At 38.2% G+C, this 22,127-nt stretch overlaps 1 protein-coding gene and 1 long non-coding RNA gene across 2 annotated transcripts in view; one reads left to right on the forward strand and one right to left on the reverse strand.

The window, feature by feature from the left end:
- Positions 1-6,729: 6,729 nt before the first annotated feature.
- SNX7 (sorting nexin 7) overlaps positions 6,730-22,127 on the reverse strand; it is a 56,569-nt gene continuing 41,171 nt past the window's right edge. The window contains 2 exon segments of the mRNA XM_039485899.1: positions 6,730-7,104; positions 14,379-14,531. Coding sequence (XP_039341833.1) covers positions 7,024-7,104; positions 14,379-14,531 — 234 coding nt within the window. The 3' untranslated portion in view covers positions 6,730-7,023.
- The window catches only part of LOC120370761, a 71,619-nt gene continuing 65,937 nt past the window's right edge, over positions 16,446-22,127 (forward strand). The window contains exon 1 of the long non-coding RNA XR_005583914.1: positions 16,446-16,753. This is a non-coding gene — a long non-coding RNA (uncharacterized LOC120370761). The remainder of the gene's footprint in view (positions 16,754-22,127) is intronic.

Here is a 22,127-nt window from a genome sequence, read left to right on the forward strand (position 1 = left end):
TAAAGTCTAGGCAAATGTGGTCAAATGGACAGTTCATAACTTGTTCACATAACGAAAACCAGAAAGCAGAGAAGTGCTTTATATACACTTGGCTTACTAGTTGCTTCCCACCACCAATGCTGCACACACTCTATTACAGCTATTAGAACATCACCAGCACCAGTTAGAGACTCTTTTGTTTTTAAACAAAACACAAACTTTCCTGACAGATAAGGTCATGTTTGAGGATTCTTATTACATTGAATTTTAGCTTCATCAGTCCTTCAGTAACCAGCAATGATGTGCTGATACTACACAGTAGTATATAATTTTTTAAAATACAAGTGAGGGGTATTAATGATAAAAATTAGTAATCCACTGGCCAGAACATGCATTGATAAATGTTAGTACAGCAAATCTAAGCATAAAAGTATCTTTATTTTAGTGATATTCTTTCTGAAATTCTTCCACTAAAATCAGGTAATAACATTTATAATAAATTGTCTTCTCCAATAATGCCATGGGTATTTTGGGGAAAAAAATTGGGGGAGGGACCTGACTTTGATGTTATCTTTCACAATTTCTAAATGGGATACACTGCATTTTAGCCCATTATTCTGCTGAGTCAGAATCCTCTTGAACTAAGGCAAGACGAATGTGCTGATTATTAATGCAGAGATACATCTGGATTCTCAAATAGCAGCAGTGTTCAAAAGCCTGATAAACATTTTTTTCCTCTAGACATGCATCTCACCATAGGCATCCATGTCTTCATCACCTTTAACACTGGATTGTTGCAACACACTCTGCCCTGGGCTATTGTTAAAGACCAATTGGTAACTACAGCTACATTCTTAGTGGTGCCTTTTATAGGGAGCATGTTATATCTGTTCCCTGAAAACTACGTTTTGATAGAGTGGAAGCATCAGTGGGAAAGAGTCTAACACACTAGGAAAATTCAGTCCATTGCTGCTCTTGCATTTGTCCACGTGATTGTACATACTGGACCAGGCTCAACAGACTAAAGTCTGGCTCATCCAGAATCGATGCAATTAAGCACCAGCTTGGGCTTGTTTCCTCTCCTTGCTGTGACTGTGGAGCAGCATTATAGATGATAACTCAGGTGGTGGAAGAGTCCTCAACTTGACATTTGCAGAGCATTTTACAATCCCTAGTCTCCCTTCAGAGCCTGTCCTCTGATTACGGAACTGGGATATTGAGCTCTGACGTCTGCATAGAAGAGGAGGATAATTGTTCCCTAAAATCTGCTATGGCTATGATTTTTTTTGAGGGGAGGTGGGATTAGCTACCTGAGAAACAGCTTGGACTTCCAGAACAGCTCAGAGCACCGGACAGTGCTTTTGTTTATAGGCCCTGGATATGAACCACAAAGGAATGGAGGCAGGGCACTGTTGACAAAGGACCATTGGCTTTGGCATTCCCTGTTGGTCTAAGGGCTTGTCTACACTGGCAATTTACAGTGCTGCAACTTTCTTGCTCGGGGTGTGAAAAAATACCCTCCTAAGTGCAACAAGTTTCAGTGCTGTAAAGCGCCCCTGGAGACAGTGCACCACCCCTGGAGGTGGGTTTTATAGAGCACTGGGAGTGCTCTCTCCCAGCGCTGTGCTGTGACCAAAACAAGGCATGTTAAAGCACTGGCATGGCAGAGTTTTAGCATTGCCAGTGTAGACTACCCCTAAGTCTCTTGACCTCCCATCCTCTAAAAATCCTCTATTTAATCAGAATATTGCCTGAGGGTATTGAAGATAGTTAAGATTTCCAAGCTGACCTCTAGGAAGTGGAAAGCTTTTGCTGTCATATGGACTTGTGTTTTTAGAAGCATTTGTTCATATACTCCCAGTGGCTTAACGGACACTTTTTAATAGTGAATGAGTGCTCTGGCACTTAGGTGCTAACACCATGTGAAAGATTACTTAGTCCCCATTCTTAGGTTATCTGGAAATGGCATTGCTGTGACAAAAGTAACACCTGTGCTGAGAGGAGCCAATCCTAAAAATGTAGCTGGCACATTTTGGATGGATGACCTGCATTTTACATAGTATACTCTCTTTCACGTGCCAACATAGAGAAAAGAAAATCACAAAAGCCAAAATGATCCTGGCAAAAATGAATAGGAACAATTAGTCTTGAGCCATACCAAACCCATCAATTTAGGTAGATGACAGAAGACACAATGATGACAAATTATGAAACTGGAAGTTTTTAACATAGTTGTCAGAAATATCACTGGCACTATAGTCAGATGTCAGGGGAAGCTCAAGATTGTGGAACCGAGGTAGGGGATAGCTGAGATTTGGTACCAGGAAGATTGTGCTACAAACACATTAGCTGGTTATTTATGTTAAAAATTAGCAATAAAATAGTTAATATTGATATAAAATTCTCATGTACCGTAAGTTTCAGAGTTGAACGCTCAGAGATGAGAGATTTATACCACTCAGAGCTATCATTTAAGGTCCTCCTCAGACTCAGTTATACAACATTGCATCTGTCTGTTCTCTGTTCATGCAGTGTAGTTGTAGCCGTGTCGGTCTGAGGATATTAGAGAAACAAGGAAGGTGAGGTGATAGCTTTTATTGGACCAACTTCTGTTGGTAAGTCTCTTCTCTCACCAATAGAAGTTGGTCTAATAAAAGCTATCACCTTATCTCGCTAGGATCTTGTCATGGGATAAGAGGGAAGATCCTTTCATGGGTTGAGAACTGGTTAAATGACAGGGAACAAAGGGTAGGAATAAATGGTAAATTTTCAGAATGGAGAGGGGTAACTAGTGGTGTTCCCCAAGGGTCAGTCCTAGGACAAATCCTATTCAACTTCTTCATAAATGATCTGGAGAAAGGGGTAAAAAGTGAGGTGGAAAAGTTTGCAGATGATACTAAACTGCTCAAGATAGTTAAAACCAAATCAGACTGTGAAGAACTTCAAAAAGATCTCACAAAACTAAGTGATTGGGCAACAAAAGGCAAATGAAATTTAATGTGGATAAATGTAAAGTAATGCACATTGGGAAAGATAACCCCAACTATACATACAATATGATGGGGGCTAATTTAGCTACAACAAATCAGGAAAAAGATCTTGGAGTCATCATGGATAGTTCTCTGAAGACATCCACGCAGTGTGCAGCGGCAGTCAAAAAAGCAAACAGGATGTTAGGAATCATTAAAAAGGGGACAGAGAATATCTTATTGCCCTTATAGAAATCCATGGTACACCCACATTTTGAATACTGCGTACAGATGTGGTCGCCTCATCTCAAAAAAGATATACTGGCATTAGAAAAGTTTCAGAGAAGGGCAACTAAAATGATTAGGGGTTTGAAATGGGTCCCATATGAGGAGAGATTAAAGAGACTAGGACTTTTCAGCTTGGAAAAGAGGATACTAAGGGGGGATATGATAGAGGTATATAAAATCATGAGTGAGGTGGAGAAAGTGAATAAGGAAAAGTTATTTACTTGTTCCCATAATATAAGAACTAGGGGCACCAAATGAAATTAATGGGCAGCAGGTTTAAAACAAATAAAAGGAAGTTTTTCTTCACACAGTGCACAGTCAACTTGTGGAACTCCTTGCCTGAGGAGGTTGTGAAGGCTAGGACTATAACAGGGTTTAAAGGAGAACTGGATAAATTCATGAATGTTAAGTCCATTAATGGCTATTAGCCAGGATGGGTAAGGAATGTAGTCCCTAGCTTCTGTTTGTCAGAGGGTGGTGATGGATAGCAGGAGAGAGACCACTGGATTCATTACCTGTTAGATTCACTCCCTCTGGGGCACCTGGCATTGGCCATTGTTGGTAGATAGGATACTGGGCTGGATGGACGCAGTAGGGCCATTCTTATGTTCAGATTTTCAAGGTTATGTTCATTACCATAAGGCTAGAAACAAATTTTTGTTTGAAGTGACCACTTAGATTCGGCAGTACAATTATGTGGCAAGGGGTGCAGAATCCCCCAAAATAGAGGATGCAGGCTATAAGCATCTAAAACTTTGGGGGGTTGCTCAAGCACACCCTGTGTACCTTAGAAAGATGACCCCATTCTAAATTGTTGGACTCTATGCAAAGCCAGCAGACAGCAGGGAAAATCTGAAAATATAAGACAATATGCCAGGGTAGCTGAAATATTTTGTAAGTTATAGACTAAGGAAAACAAAGACAACACAAAAGAAAGCTAAGTGTCTAGAAATAGGGTCAAACACCCAATAAGTTGTCTGAAAAATCACTTAAGAAGAATTTCAAATTGTATTCAAAATAGTGTTACATCCTACAACAATGGTAATATTTTAATAATGAATAGATCTCCTCTGTACTTTACACTAATGCTATTAACAAATCATCAAAAACAAATCTGCTATAAATTATTCAACTGTTAAAAAACCCCCATAGAATAAGCAATATATTGGTATGAAGGAGCACCATGTAACTGATGACTTTCCTATCACAATTCACGGCTTTGTTAAATATCAATAATAAAGGAGGTCAGAGACACAAATGGCCACAGATCTTCAAGTTTCAGATGTAATGATCTTCATCCTTCATCTAGGTTTGTGGCTAGAAACTTCCTGAACGTTATTCTACCAGAACTTGCAGAATTCATTGCTGAAAACACATAAAAGGTTCTGTACTTTCATCCACTTCTGTTAATCAGAGATCACACACCTTACCTCTCTTCTCTTTCGAGCTTAAACTACTGACATTCCATTTAATTTTTTGCTTACATGTTCATTTAGTTGAATCTTTCAACCGTGTTATACAGGGCCAAGCTGTGTTAAAGACCTTTTTCCTGAGCTGTGGCCTGACTGCCATATTGAGCACTCATGCAGTTTATCTCTTAAGAATCCCACTATCGTGGGAGTTTGAGGTCAGACAAAGCTCATGCCTTTCCCAAAAGATGCCTAAAAAGGACACCATTGTTGGTCCTCATAATATTTTATAAAGCACTTCAATCAACAGCTTAAGCTTTTGACTACCAATAATTAGTCTAACGTGTAATGCTCCACAAGGCATACCTTGAGTCAATCCAGAAACTGAAGCTAGTGCAGAATGCAGCTGACCTTTTATTAGTGCTTCATATGCACAGCACATAATACTAGCGCTTCTTAGACTTCTGGAAATTCACTGCTTGTCTGCAAGTTTTCAGCAACTCAAAGGACTTGAGTTCCGACAGTGGTAATCAGAGAGGTGTTTGCTCTGGAAATCCCTTAGTTGGGGCTGGGAGGAGTGGGGGGGAGGAAAGAGGAGAGGAAGACAGTCTGCTGGCAGCTTATTCTCCATTAGGAGCCCTCATTTGTAGTACTCACTGTCTACCTCTTGATCGCCAGAGCCTGGCATTTGTTAATCCTCCATAAAGCCAATGTTTCCCCTCAGATATTCTTGGAGGGAGTAGGGGAAGAATTACGGGATGGGCAAATATGAGATTATAAATACACATCATGGGCCCTGATCCTGCAAGCCCACGTGTGAGAAGTCTCACCAACTTCATTGTGTCTGCAGGATTGGGTAACAGGGTGAGCAAGTGCTATACTATTGTATGGCTAGTTCATTACATATACAATGAGTTTTTCATTTTGTATTATATTTTTTAATATTGTAAAATTAGGGCCACAGAGAGGTGCTTAATAGACACATAAATACTGAGAATTACAGATAGGTAGTAAGTAAAATTGTTATGCAGGTTTATAAACTCATCAAGTTTACTACTTAGTAAATTTCAAGTGGATCTGAATTCTTTAAATGTTGTTAAGTATCAGAGGGGTAGCCGTGTTAGTCTGGATCTGTAAAAGCAGCAAAGAGTGCCATGCATCCGACGAAGTGGGTATTCACCCACGAAAGCTCATGCTCCAAAATGTCTGTTAGTCTATAAGGTGCCACAGGACTCTTTGCTGCTTTTAAATGTTGTATTAATTTAACAGAGCATCTGTAACTTTTCACACTACATGTTGATGTGAATTGCTCCTCTGTCCCACATAAAGCATTGTGGAATGCAACTGCATTGTGTCAAGTACAATTTCATTGCCCTGAGATCTTATTTTTGGTGGACATCAGACAATATGTCTCAAATTAATTTGGAGTGTCATTCATCGTCTTTTGACAAGCCATTCACACCTCTCTAGTTACTGCAAGGTCTACGCAGATTTTAGTGTCAAGACAGCTCTGACATACACTTGAAGAAGTTCACATCTAGCTGGTATGGATTAAATTCTGTATACACCAAAATCCCCAACGTATGCCTAAACTGCTCGTAATAACTAAATTCACTACTTTCACCTCTAGAAAGTCAGTCACCAGTTTTTTGAGGCTACCAGAAATCACCACCCATCTCTCTCTCTCTCTCTCTCTCTCTATATATATATATGAATATAAAAGTATTTCTAAATCAAGTAGTTTTTGATGTACTGTCAACTTGGCTCAAAGCTTTCATAAAAATTCGACCCCAGCATAAGATCATAATGGAAAATTTCAGGGAGACTGATCTACATTTCGTAGAGAATTAGGGAAGGTCAAAACCAGACTTGTGATAAAAGTTAGCTACCACTTCACCAGCATAATCAATTAAAAAAAAAATGATCAGCTACCTGAACATTGTTATGTAGTTTTACGCAATGTGGGAGATGTATCTTACAAATAAAATTCAACAAAGCAAGCTAAAATGGAAAATTTAATTCTTAATGACTAGGAAAGAGGATTAAAACCAATTTTGTATTAAACTTTTTATTAAAATTGAGCTTTTTTTTACATATTTAAAATATTTTATCCAAATTACACAATATTTAAGAAAACAATTATATGCAAGCACTTGCATAAAATGTGTAAAATCATTACTGAGCAATATATAGTAATATATACCATGATCCAAAAAATGTAGGTCAGGACACTAGAATACCTGAGTTTTCAATAGGCTGGTTTTCCAGATGTCACTGATTCTTACAGTTTTATTTCATAATGTATCTGGTCTCATATAAAGAGCACTTCTTTGGTTGGCAGAAACTGCACTGAAGAGGAAGATCGATCAGAAATATATTCAAGGCTTATCTTCAGAATCTTCTCCCAAGTGAAGATCCACTGTTTGAGATGTCAGGAAGGACTCCCAGGTAGCAAGGCACTTAAAGAAAACAGATACTTATGAATAAGGAATATGGATTTTTGGTAAAACTGGTAGCTAAGAAGAAAACAAGAAAAGACCTATATCTATCTACATCTATATTTACCACAAACTGCTTTTGTGAGGAGTTACAGTGAGTGATAAATATGGTTTCCTAGAGAGATCAATGATATACTGTTAGCCAACATGCTGAGCTACAAATAAATACCACTCCTGGATAATGACAAGCACACACTGCAAACATCACAAGTGTACATATTAGCATAAGGGATGACATGGTAAGGAGTCTTCCATTAATTACGCTCTTCTTTAATCTCTCCCTTTAAATACAGGCAAAGATATCTTCCAAACAGACTGCATCAAATTAAAAGGAATGCAACATCAAACTGTCGGTTATAGTTCCTTAGCAATCTTTAAGGATTCATACTTGAGATCTAATATCCTTTCTCAGTTAAATTAAATCAAATCCATTTGTTTCTAAACACTCAAAGTCACAGATTGTTCTGTGTACTAAAGAATAGAATCAAAGGGAGGAGGAAAAATGTAGCTTTTCTAGGACAAACATATACCTCTCCTGATGGCAAAACATATTTTTAATTTTGCGAACAGTTTTTCATTTTAGGAACCAATGTTATATATATTAGCATCAAATTACTTTGATAAATCTTTTTTGGCTCAAGTTGATTTGTATGAATGTCTGTAGCTCAGAACACAAAGTTGCTTGGCACACCATTTTAAATTACAGGTGAATGTTAAGATGTCCGTTCTCAGAGAAAACTTATGATTAATGATTGTTGTGTGCACTGGCAGTCACCACTCAAAGCTTTCAAACTTTCCAAGTTTCTGTCACCTAGAGTGAGCCATTACAAAAAGGTGCAAAACATTCAGTGCTGCCACTATGTTGTGGTAGCTTTATCACTTTTGATGCTACAGGAAAACATGAAATTGTGCATGAAATTTAGTTTTCTTACCCAAATATCTGTTAATACAGAAGAGTAACACACCTTAATTACTACTTCCTGTACACAGTCTTTTCAAGAAGAATCTGCAAAACTGATACTAAATAAGTCTTCTGAACATCTATAGGGAAAAGCATTTATCATATTAAATACCGAACAGCATGCTCCATTTATTCAAGCTTACTATTAATTCCAATTGCTCTGAAAATGGCCTTGTTCCTTGTGTGAAAAACTTTTGGAATAAGCTATTTAAGCTACAGTAGTTTACTATACGTGAATAAAATAAAATACATAACATTAATTATTGCTTAGCAGAAGTGAAAAGGTCAATTGGTGAAGTTACAGCTTTTGTCTTATCTGACATTTATATGAAAAACCTTCAAAGTTTAGCCATGAAATCTCTATTTATTAATAGTGATGTGTCATTGTCACAAAAGCCCTGGATTTCATGATTTTCAGGGTGTTTCTCCTTCTTCTAAAGTGACCAAGTCTTGGTATTCCTGGATACCTGCATTAAAGCAAATAGGTGGGATGGTGAAAAGGTCACAAGCAATCTTGACAGAAAATCCCAAAGGTCAGGACACAGGGAAGCACAGGAGGACAAAGCAGGGGGATGGATGAATGACAACACAAAGGACCATAACCATGGAGTCATAAAAAATGAAGGAAACCTGGGCTCAAAAGAATGACATTGTAAGATATAAAGGGTTAGTATCAAAATGCCCAAGAGAGCAACAAAAGAAAATATTTAGAAGCCTTATTCTGTATGGATCCTTGGTTACTACAGAACATGTCAGTGACTCTATGGTTTGTATTTATTCACAAGGTGGCTTAGATCATCCCTTGTGCTAGAGATCCCCTGTGTACAGTATCCCTCTGATCCTTTTTTGATCATTCCCTGCGGACGAAGTCCCTTACTGATTCCCACTTTCTCTGCGGCAAGCAGTAACCCTGTATTTCCATTCTGGAGATAGGCACCTCAGTGTCAAAGGAGGGAGAGGAATGAAACCATTAGATAGGATTTATGTGAAGAGCTGCATTTCTGTGCTGAATGACTAGATTGGGGAAAGGTTACTTTGAGATGGCGAAAGAGTGCTGAATATGAGGAGAGAAGCAGCAGAAACAGTGCTAAAGGGGAGCAGTTGGTGCCAGGTGATTTATGGATGGAAATTAAGGTTGGTTTTGACATTCCGTGTAAAGTCCCTAATAAATGGAGTTGTTATAGATTCTCTCTCTCTCTCTCTCTCTCTCCCCCATATACAATATGACAGTAGCTGAGAATATCTGAGATACTTGAGTTGGAGGCTTCCTCTTGGTGTAAAATGACCAGGGGGTGGCTACTTGCCGGGTGCTTTCCAATGATGATCCTAGATTCTGGGATTTGTTTCCTCACCTTGGTTACCAGTGCCAAGACTGGCTTATCTTCATGGAATGTTGCAAGGCACATCTATTTTCCTAAACTTTTTCTGGGGATTGAGAGGGGTGCTCAGTCAGGATGCGTGCTGAATGCTGTTTACTGAAGTCTTTTTTGATACTAGATCACTGCTTTTTTAATTGTGTTTTAGATTTTGTCCATGTGACTAAAGACTTCACATTACATACATTTAAGTAACTATATAAAAAATAGCAGTTTTGGTTGGAAGATGAGTGACATCGTATTACCACTCTAAACTGAGACAAAACACGTTTTCAAACTAATTCACACAACATTTGCTCTTTTATTTATTTTTTTTTTAACAGAACCAGTCCACTGAAGTCTTTTCAGGCAAAGATGTAAAGATCTTTTAGTTATGTATGCTGTTCAATTTTTAATTTATTCTCATTTATGTAACAAAAATTCATTTCCCAAAATATAGGAATTACTGTGGCTCATTTTGTTGTCAGATATCACTGTGGTGCTACAGCTGACAAGATTTATAATTAACCAACACAAAACTAGGTCTCTATGCCTTAGGCTCACGCTTTTTATACTGTGAAACATGAACTACATAAAATCACATTACTTTAAAAATATGTACTTTAACCATTCTTCTAGACTTATTTTATTTAGTTGTTCTGGTAGAGAGAAAAAGGAGATTCTAAATAAAGGATCATCAACAGGTTTCAACCAGGAAGACAGAAAAAAATGTTTATAGGAAATTTAATTTGTATAAGGTTTGTCATTTCGAAGGCAATTATTCATAAAACTACTGTAGATCACAGCAAAAAGCTAAATATGCAAAAATGAAGGAACAAGATCTTAAGTAACGCAGCTTTATCTAAAGCTAAAATGAATGTGTATTTCATTAGAGCACTGCTGAGTTACATATTTATATTGAATTATTTTTAGCAATAACACTGAAAAGGTCTCCATACTGCACAGTTGCATGTCTAATTCACGATGAAATATAAAAACAGAATGCACAATAATAATGGCAGGAGCAGCATGAAGTATTTAAAGATGTATAATTGTTTCCATTCCTATTCCCCCTATTTTCAGTGGCTAATGACATTCTTAAAAAATCATTTTTGGGGGGTGATGTTTTCTAGGCTGAGTTTCTATTTCTTTTTATAGAGGCTTGAGCGTGTACAGTTCAGCAGTTCTTGAGCACAAAAAAAAGTGAGGGAGACAGAGGGGTAGGAAAAAGCCACTTCCTATTATAAACAAAAGAGCTTTGCTTTTAATTCCTATAGCTGAAATGACTGGAGGTTGGAAGGTGAAATCTGGCATCCAAATTGCCCTCATACAGGAGAGTATCCTGTCTTCTGGAGGAACACAGATTTTGATTTCACCAAGTTTGGAAAGTAAAAAACAAACAAACAAACAAAAAAAACACACACAAAGCATTTGTTAAGCTTATAAAGTGGACCTCCTAAGGTAAGATGTGAAGCACGTGCATGTGCAGCTAACATAGCTATGCAAGGATATGACCAGCCAAATGTGTGAATATGAAGACATTCAGGGTGCACTGCAAATCAATCCATTTTTCAAAGGTTTTTCCTATGAAGAGGAGGTTGAATAAAGTTTTGGAGTTGGAGGAAAGAAGTTACTTTGTTTGGTACGTGGCTTTTTTGGCCCATTTTTGCATGTGTTTGACTGTACAGCACATCAGGTTGTGGATAGAAACTTTTTTATAAATTTGAATCAATAAATAAGAGATTAGCACAGAAAATTACTTAAATTCTCAGAGAAGAGCAAGCAATGTTGGTACTGGTAAGGATCTCACTACCCTATCAAAGATAAACTAGCTCTGCTTCTGACTAATCTGCAGAGGCTGAACAGGATTACAGTAGTCTGACATAAAAAAGTAAAATTAGAAGCTATCTTTTAAAAGAGTCTCATTCGTGCAGAAAGAAAAATATTTTTCTCTCAGTGCCAAAATTAATTAAATGTCACTTGTCATTGTACATTATGAAAGGAATTCTACCTCCACTCAATGGAGCGTCCAACACACACACTGGAAAACACAAGCTCTCGGACGTACAGTCATTTGGTTCCACAAAGCCTAAATTTTTCTGGCCTTCAGATTTTGTTGCAAAGCGCAGACATTTTACTTAGGCTTTTCCAGAAGAAATGGGTTACCAAGGCTCTTTTTCTTTTGATGGCAGAAGAGAGTGTCAGTTTTGTTAATGTGTTTTTAATTTTGTTGGTACTAGAAGAGATTGTGAGAAAAAGCATGTGAACAAAACAAATAGGAGTAATCACAGTAGTTCTTTGTGTAGTGACTTTTTTGTATCTTGTTTTATTTTACTAAATATATTTTTTCTAGTAGGGCTGTGAAGAACTTTTGTATACACCAGAACGAGAAAATATTTAGCTGACACTTCAATCGGCCATAATCAGTTCTAAGCTATAGGTGACTTGCCCAGCTGTAAACTCCACCTTTTGGACATAAAAACAACTTTATGTTTCCAGTATTTTGCAACTGGTCTGCAATCTAATACATGATACCTAGGTAGCTCCTGTGCTCAAGTTAATGGAGATACATATGGGTGCAAGAAATCTGTCTGCATTGCTCCAAATGCAGGATCAGGGCTCTGTCCACTGATCCCACCTATATAATTCCTTAAAAGAAAAACAGTGATTTGTTACAATTCAGGAATAAAACTACTGTAATAAAAGATTTTTTTAATATCTGTTATAGTTTCAATATCTCCATCAAATGGAGAAAAATCTCTCTACATTACACCAGCCATTTTAGTGATGAAAATTTTTAAGTAGTTTAGATTTTGTAATTACATATAACTATCTGAGTATTTCACTGCACCACACTTTTTCTTTAGCCAGGACAAACCAAAACTCCACAACTAGTAACATCAAAAAAGTGCCAAATGTCAAAAGATTAAGCTCAGGCACTTTCGTTTGGCAACTATCAACATGCTTAAAGAAAAAGCAAGTTTTGCACTCTTCGCTTCAATTATATATTAGACGGCTGTAAGGGTGATTTTATTTTTAAGTTCTTTGTTTGTTTCTGGCATTAGAAATACCTGGTTCTGACTTTCCTGTTTTTGATGAAAGAACTAGGTTCAATGTTTTGAGGACCTGGATGCTGATTGGATTTGGACTTGATATAAATGTTGTATATAATCCCCACCCCCACCCGTCTCTAAATAAATTCTTTCAGGCATTATAATGAGGCAGAAAAGGGTACACAAACCATTTCAAAAAATTATTTGAAGGTCACTAATAGTGGTGCATTCCTAGGACATCTTCACAGGGGAGGAAAAGTGGCTTACAGATTCCTGTATGCCTGAGATATCCACATGCTCCTCATCACACCCAAACTTCTCAAACAAAACAAAAAATTTCTGTATAAAAAGAGCTTTGTAAGAAATTACCTAAAAAAAAGCCCTAATTGTTCAGATGTATCAGTTTGATAGTACTTGATACAGACAGTTTTGTAAAGTCCTCTGATATTTAAATTAAAGTCCTAACTAAACTAAGACCATTTCTTTTCATGACAGAGAATCCAGGGACTGTATCTGTGTCTCAATTTATCTACAAGTTAACAAGATATTCCTTTATGGTTAACATTTGTACATATTCTTGATGTAGTCAGAGGTCACTAGGTGACTGGAAAAGAAGAGGATACCAAAAAACTTTAATGTCTGATTTCAGCAAATACTTTGATCTTAATATACAACAGCAGATTGTCAATGTCCATGCCTCCCATGGACAATATGTTAATTACGTGGACCTGATTATCATGAGTTCTGTCTTTTCAATTACATTCTATTGCAATGATTTGTAAAATCAGGACACAGTCATCCATTCAGAGTAAGCCACAAAAAGCTCAGAAAAAGGAGATTATTAATACAATTCTGATACTTTGCAAAGGAAAAAAATTATTTCTTTCCCAATTAACAAATAGTTTATTGGGCTGCAGTACATTTTTCAAAGTAAAAAGAAGCTTTTAAACAAAAAACCAAACAAACAAAAAAAGATGAAAAAAAGCACACAAATATCTAGCCTACCAGGATTCTTACAAAATGTACACTGAGAACAATACCATTTTTGATCATGAAGAAGCTTCACAGAACATTCTGCAAACCTTGTCAAGTGTTTTCTAGTTCTCTTTATAAATACATATATAAACTCTCTTTAATCAGAAAGTGTATATACTTGTCAAAGGGGTAATAACGGAGACGATTAGAAACCATTTATTTGCTGATAAGTCTTGGGATGACACCGTTTGCTTTCTTTCTAGATTAAGGGAGACTTCAGTTATGTAAAGAACCAATGTATCTATTTGTTGTACACCATTATATAAAGGACACAGTTTTAACAGACTTAATTTTTTTTAAAGTGTATAATGTATTCTCCCTGTAATTTTCCCAAAATTTTATCACCACTATTTTGTATTGATTTTGTTGCTTGTTTGCAATTTGAAGGATATTAAAGATCTTTCCTAGATCGTATAGTACTGGGAATATGGTTAATTTTTAAAGATAAAAGAAAAAAATAGTTTTCTTTTATACAAAATCATTTACATGAGTGAGAGTTTTCAGGGAAGCATCCTTATGCAGCCCCAGTAAAAGGTTTTCCCAACTGAAACACTATAGCTCACAATGAACAGAAAAAAATATATGTTCAAATTTCTGTGCTTAGTAAAACAAGACTGCCCTCTGTTGATGATGAACTTAGGATCAGCATGCTTGGACTCAAGTAAAATACATACCATGTATACTGGCCAATTAAACAAAAATACTGAATTTGAACTTAACACGTTCAAATGAGGATACAGACAATTATTTTTAAAAACAATGCACTGACTTCTAAGGAGGAATTGAAATAAATAAAAAGTAATAAAAATAAAACAAAAAGGTGTGTTTTACCTGTTCATAATAGTGGATATTGTTTTCGGCCACACTAAGAAATGCTGTTTTCATATCATGTTGCATGTTTTGTTTCCATCTATCCCAGTCAGCTTTCAGAGCATTATTGGCACATTCCACTTTATCTTCAAGATTTCCAATCTCTTCTGTAAGCTAAATTAAAATATTAAATAGTTAAAGTTATTTAGAGAAGGTCATTATTTAAAATGTGCTTGAAACCTGGTGGTCATAGTATAGTAAGCTGAACAGAATACAAGACCATAGCATAATATTAAACTCAGGGTGAAGAAAGTCCTGTGCGTCATTGTTAATCTTGGATTTTATACAAACCAAGTACCTCAATACAATTTCTAAACGACTAATATGACACAAAATCCCGACAAGAATTAAACTGTTACCAAAAATAATCTTGTCAATTGCAAAGTTAGTCTTTGGTATCACATTATTTGCACTTAACAGAAATGGATTTCCTCCCTGCCAAAAAAATAAAAAATACAAAACCACACCCACCACCACACCTCTGCGGGATGCAGAATGGAATTATCCAAACTGGAATTTGGCCAGGCCATCTGAGAAAATCGTGCTGGGGTCTTTAATAATATCGCACAGTTGTGATCTGTATTTTCTCTGAAAGACAATTCAGAGGGAAGGCAAAGGAACTTTTATGCAGGAACTTTCCACATTCCTGTACTGCACCTTACAATCTGACTGAGGAACTAATCAGTGCGGGAGAAAAAAAAATTAAAACAAGGGTTTTTGCTGCAGGCTAACTTTTCATTTCTTCAGAAGCCTTCTCAGGGAGCCTAGATCTGCAGCCTTCAGGCTGGTGAGCCGATAGTTTCTTTTAATTACTATAGATGCCAAAACCGAGTGTTGAGCCTGGTGAAATATGAGACATTTAATGGGGTAAGGTCCTCTACTTAATGAACCATCTAGCCCTTCCAATAACTGCTCTTACCTTTGTACCTATTGCAATTTCTGAATCAAGCATGATAAATTTGGCTTGCAGCAAATATGGTAACAGATAAATCTTCTACAGTCATGGAGCAAATTACTGTGCTGGGATTGCACAATGATCGTTGGTAATATACACTCTTCTGAAGTAAGGATTTTTTGTTGATGTTGGTTTGTTTTTGTTTAAGAGATTAGGTGCAAGTTCTTATCTTGACAGAAATTTTTTCTGCTGATTCTTCAATGAGCAAAGTGCCAAGAATGAGAAAACTGAACACAGTAACTGGAACTTACTGAAGGAAAACAAATATACAAGTTACCCCAGTAGACCCCAATGAGCCAATGTTCTATATTTAGATGGAGCACAGATGAAGATCAGCTCTATAGTGGCTTAGCTGCAATTCTGAAACGCAGCTGTGCTCTAAGGACCTGGGAAAATCAGGCAGAAATATTGCCAATAATGCAGCTGGTAGTTTCAGCCACTACTGGGGGAAACTCCACCTCCTTCTGTTCCCTCCACAAGTCAGACCGCATTTATCAGGCATCCTGCATCTCAAACACTCTGCCCTGTTCTCAGGTCAAGAGCTCCATTGGTGTAAAGCTGAATAATTCCCCTGAAGCTAAGAAGCTCAAAGGGCAAAAGCTCTTGTTAATCTGAACCTCCAAAAGTTTACAATAACCAGTGATGCCTTTAGATAATTAGGGTTCAACTGTAATTTAACATGCACAGAATGTGTATGAATCAAATTTCAGACCACACCACAGATGGAGAGCTTGAAGAGTGCACCCACTACTCTAAACAAGCCATGAAGGACACTGTTCTGATATAAGTGGTGCCTGCGGCACAGCATACTTCTTTAGAACCTCAGTAAGTGACCCTGTTTGAAACCCTCGCAGACCAAGAGACTGCATCTGCCATCCTAAGACTCTGTGCTATGTCCATGAGTGCAAGTAGCACATGAAAATCCCTTGCTGTAAGAAAAATACTGCCTCTGTAACCAAGCGGAGACAACCTGAATTAGTCAAGCAGCCCACTACCTGGAACATTTCCATTACGTAAGACTGTGGCAATTTCTCTTTGCTTCCCATATATTTTCAGCATGCACGTCACCAGTTCTTTATGATGCAAGTGATTGGTCACAGTATGAGACTGCTACTGTCAGTGCTCTCATGATTTCGCCTCTTGCTTCAATCATCTCAAATAATCAGTAAAACCAAGATGATCTTTGAGGCAATGCCATAAAAAGGACATTTAGAGCTATTGTATCAACAGTCATGGACATGATTCTACAGACCAATCAAACATTTTGCTGGGAAGACAGCACACTCCCTATCATCTGGACTCTATCAAGTTCTGTCTCGGAGACCAGGTCCTTCTTCCTGATGGATAGGAGCCCCTCAGGACCAAACTGTAGAACATAAAGGTTGGTATGTATATAGAAGTATAATCCTCATCTTTCTGACCTCCAATCTCAACTTAAGAGTAGATCCACAGTGGGGCAAGCTATAGGAGTAGAACCATATTGCCACTCTTAGCAGCCATAAACTCCTGGAAGGAACATCTTCTGAGAGGATATTGACATCACTAAGTCTTACCAGCCATTTCCCCTTGCACAGCACCTTTAATCACCTCCTTTCCCCATTCCAAGATTTATACTTGAGATAAATGTACTTAATTAGATCCAGTCTCCTATGCTGGAGATTGGATCCTCCTCCCCAGGCTCCTCTTCCTTCATGACTCACTAAATACCCAGCCAACACCAAGTACATAAATAATAGTTCTACAGGACTGAACATGCACCCTGTTCAAATAATGAACAGCAGTAATTCTACAGACCATCAGCAGCATGACACAAAACACATGGGGGGATAGATAGCTCAGTGGTTTGAGCATTGGCCTGCTAAACCCAGGGTTGTGAGTTCAATCCTTGAGGGGGTCACTTAGGGATCTGGGGCAAAAATTGGTCCTGTTAGTGAAGGCAGGGGGCTGGACTCAATGACCTTTCAAGGTCCCTTCCAGTTCTAGGAGATTGGTATATTAACAATTATTACAAGACCACAGTCAGTTAATAGCCTAGCTTCCAAAACTTCAATATGTGGTGAAGCTCAAGGCCATACCCTGTATGATCTAATTGTGTTTTTCAAAAATACTAAAGCAGACTGCCTCAGAACCCCTCTCTCCTTTTTTTTCTTCAAAATACCACATATTTTAAATTGGTTGTTGCGTTATGGGAAGACAGTTGAATGAACTGGGCAACATACATGAAAAATGAATTTTCTATCTCAAAAATAGTCTGGGCAGAACTCAGATATCTTTTGAAATTACAAACAAAAATAAAAAATTAACTTTTTATTTTTAAGCTTTTTTTATTTTTATCAGTCTGAATTTTCACAGTTGAAAGAGATGTCAGATAGTAACTGTTTAATGACAGCAGAAGCTGTATGTAGTGATCTCAAAACGTAAAGCCACAAAGCAGGGAATGCAGAGCTGCAGCTTCATCTCCAGTCCTAGGCATCACAGAACAGACTGGTCCAAACCCACTGTCCCATAGACATCAGTTGGAGTTTTCTTGGTGGAAGACAGAGGCTGTTTATCACACATTGTTCTGAGACATCCTGGTTTCACTGAGGCTGCATTGGGATTGGTGGCACAAATCAGCAAATCTTTAGTCTTTACAATCAGGATTGGTAATAGTAGTGTGCTGGGGGATGTTACTGTACGGTACAAAATAGGGTGCTGAGAGGCCACCCCACTACTGAGTAGCTCTGGCCCAGGGATGGCAGATGGCCCCCTGCACTCCCAAGCCAGTGAATGAGTGTGGCTGTGACCACAGGGCAGCATGAGGCTCCTTGTGTGGCCAAGGGGCCTGAGGTACCACATCCCTGTGGGAGGCTGCAGTAGTCCTGGCTGGGCAGAGCAGAGACCCCCAGCCACAGGGAGGTCAATCCACTACTGAATGGTTCCAGCCCAGGGGTGGTGGATGGCCCCTTCAACTCCCAGCTGGTGAGTGAGTGAATGGGGCCATGACAGAGTTGCAAGGGGCTTCCTGCCCAGCCGAGGCCCCAAGATACCACATCCCTGCAGGCACTAGGTGTGTGTGTGTGTGGGGGGGGGGAACTGCACTCGCCAACTCTATTAATGAGCATTTTTTATTTCATCAAATTTATGTGTATCAGTTGAAAATATGGTTTACTGACAACTAACAATTTAAATAGAATCCTTCCAAAACTACTAGTTTTAGGGGCAGCAGCTTAGGCTGTTCTGGCTATCTGTGGCTGTTGACATACCTTTACTTGTGTGGCACTTTCTAGGAACACATGTTGAATATTCTTGCAGTAATGCATATGCAAATAAAAGGTGTGTTCTTAAATCAGGTTTGCTAACTTACTTTAGCTAACTTGGGTTAAATCAGCAGTGAAGACACAGAAATTCAAATTTAACTCGGGTTAGTAGCTCGAGTTCAACCCCAGGCCATTACTAGGCTTTAACTTGAGCTGCTAACTCAAGTTAAAAGCAGAGTTGCCATATCTTCACTGGTATTTTAACCTGAGCCAGCTAAACACTGGTTAAGAACACACACTTATTTTGCAGTGAGGACATACCCTTAGGGCTATATTCTGCCTCCAGATATGCAGCATACACATCTTCCAGTGAAGTCCATGGGAGAGTCGGCACTGCAAGTGTGTCAAGGCCAGAATTTAGACCTTAAGGCAGTATGTTCCATTTTATCATTTTGACTACGAAGCTTAGAATCTATTTGAAACATACCAGAAAATAAACCAAGAACCACCACTCACTTTAGCAGACAAATTCTGAAGCCAAACAAGCAAGCCATGACAGTAGAAATCAGGGAATAAAGGCCTGATCTCTAAACAGTAACATGCACATAGTATGGTGCCGATCTACAAGATACTTTCTTGCTGTTACAATTTATCCTCACAATAAAACTTGGCTATGCGCATATTTTGTTTTGCCAGCCTTACTGAAGCAAGTATTTTGATAGCTTAAGTCTCTTACAGAGTGATCCCAGCAGAAAACCATAGAGTTAAACAGACATTTCATTATTCACCAAGAACTCATATTCCAGACTATGGCCTGGGGAGAAAGTTAGTTTACTGTACAAAGCAACGGTTACTCCCAACAACGTCTTTATTTGAACTACAAGTTTCCACAGCAAAACCACTCAAGACACTGAAGAATACATAATACACACTCAGCTAACCCAATTATAAACACACAATATACCTTTCTTCTGACCCAGCATTTCTCAATAAAATTCATTTTTTTTCCATTCAAGAGTTGTATAAATTTCTATTTAGCTTTCAGGGTAGCATGTGAATTAGAGAAAATGGTTTATGTTGCATACTAATATTAAACCCTTCCAGCCTTGTATTAAAGTAAAATACACAGCCCAAATACAATAAAGGGAATGTCAGGGAGTTATAAAGCCTGTGTTACTAGTTCAAATCCAGACCTGAACAGTAGAACCACAAAGCTATCATTTAATGGTTATTTGATGATCTAGGCTAAGTAAATTTCTGGTGTCAGTTCAGGCCAAACTAACACCTCACCAAGTAACAAGGTATACTAATTAGCACATTTGTTGGCAATTCCAGGAAAGAGGTCAGGAATTACATAGGTATGAAGACTGAGGTTCTCTCTCCAGAACAAGGCTGAGTTACATTAGAGGGCATGATAGGGACAACTGCCAACATCTGTAAATTCTACAAATAAACTAGGATTCTGGAGGACACCAAGTTCCCAACCAACAGTGGGGTTACATGCTCTCTTGTGAATTAGAGGTTTTTTTAAATAATGCAAGTCTTAAGATTTTAAGCCCTGGAAGCTAAATGTATTTTTCAGACTATTCCTAAAGCTCTGTTCTCCTACCAGAACAGAAACCGCACTGAATCCTGTATTTTGTTGCAATGCAATGTTGCATCAATGTGTTTTTTCATCATGCAATGAAAAAATTCAAAACACCAGCATAGGTGCACGTAGTGCAACTGAGCACAGGATGGGACACAGCCATATTATGCTATTCCTGTAGGGTTCCTCGTTCCCTCTGCTCAATCTTGTCCCAACAGGTTTCACATTTTTCTATCCCTACTTCCTCATCCGGTCAAGCGCAGTGGCACGCGTTTGTTATGCAAGCTACCTGAGAGGTTAAGGCTGGCGGATCACTCAGGGGTTCTGGGCTGCAGTACCCTATGCTGATCAGGTGTCTAGTGCCACTGACATTCTGGCCAGCGGATGGCTGAAGGACTGGTTAGAACAACACAAATGACATGTTGTGATCAGCGCTCTCTCTGTGAGGGCTGATGGACCAGGTGATCAAGGTAACTTCCTCATCTAATGCCTCTGTTCCACCTCTTACTGAATGATGGAACTAAAACTGTTGTGGCTGGTAATTGCCTATTTACCAGTAGAACACAGAAGTCAACTTTCACGTGGTAAATAAGCACCCCAACTTTCACAGTAAGACAAAAAATCAAGCTAATCCCATTTCAAAACAAGGCCAAAACAAGCCAATCCCTAAGAAACCCAACACTCGATGTGACTAGATTTCCCTAGCGTGAAGTCTGGGATTGTGGTGGGCCCAGTGTGCACCCCTGACTCTCCCCTCTGCTTGCCGCCAGGAGCCGATAAAAAAAAAAAAGCCAAGAAGTAGCCAACAAGCAACTTGCAAGCCAATTACGCCAAAACCAAGCCCAATTTCTGCATTTTTTGTGGGTTTGGCATGTCTGCAGTGGAACCTTGCAGAGGTACTGCCAGACTAGGAGGGGAGGAAGCTTCCAGACGTTTATAAGCACCCAAAATAGTGTCTACTAGTGGCCAGAGGGGAGCAGAGCACCAAAAAAGAGTTTCCCATTTGCAGTTACTATTTACCGGTATCTGGGAAAGAAGCCAAAAACCTAGGACTATTCTGGTCCAAATGGAATTGCTGTTAATTAAGTATGTGGGGAGAGGGTTGAATTGCAAATGCTATGATCACTGTGATTGCACCTTTCGACGATTACTAAATTATCTTTTTAAAACAAATTCTAGTGGTTGTTCATACACTTTACAGCTACTGAAAAAAACCAAGAGTTCTCTTAAAATATATTCATGAATGTTAGAAACAAGTTTTTGTTTATTTCTACATAACTAAATGAAATACTTCAGAACAAATCAGAGTTTTACCAAAAAATCATACATTAAGGAACGAAAGATTAAAATTGTTAGAGTTCAGTTTGAATTAGTCAAGCCCTTTAAATTACACAAAAGCATATGTATAGCTGAGTCAAATACCACAGTAGTAAACTGAATCAAATACAGACATTAGACACCAACGTAAAAAACTGAAGTGAAAGAATGATGAAACACTTAAAACAATTCACGTATCACAATTAAATTTATTTATAAAAAAGACTAATGTACTTCCTAAAAATGATTTTCTGCAAAGTTGAATTAAAAATGTAAAAAATGTACTGGTATAGCTACAAAAAAAAAGAGAAAAGAAAAGAACAGGTATTTCAAGAGTTCTCTAAACATACACCGCTACCCCGATAGAACACTGTCCTCGGGAACCAAAAAATCTTACCGCGTTATATTGAACTTGCTTTGATGCGCCGGAGTGCGCAGCCCCCCCGGAGCACTGCTTTACCGCGTTATATCCGAATTCGTGTTCTATCGGGGTAGGTGTACATATAAGACCCCAAGCCTAGCAGTATTTATGCACCGAAGTAGTAGGCCTAACAGGGGGTACTCAGGCACTCAAGGACTTGATCCTGAAAACACTTACACACATGCTTAAC

The sequence above is a fragment of the Mauremys reevesii genome, linkage group 8 (genome assembly GCF_016161935.1).
Source record: "Mauremys reevesii isolate NIE-2019 linkage group 8, ASM1616193v1, whole genome shotgun sequence".
NCBI lineage: Eukaryota > Metazoa > Chordata > Testudines > Geoemydidae > Mauremys > Mauremys reevesii.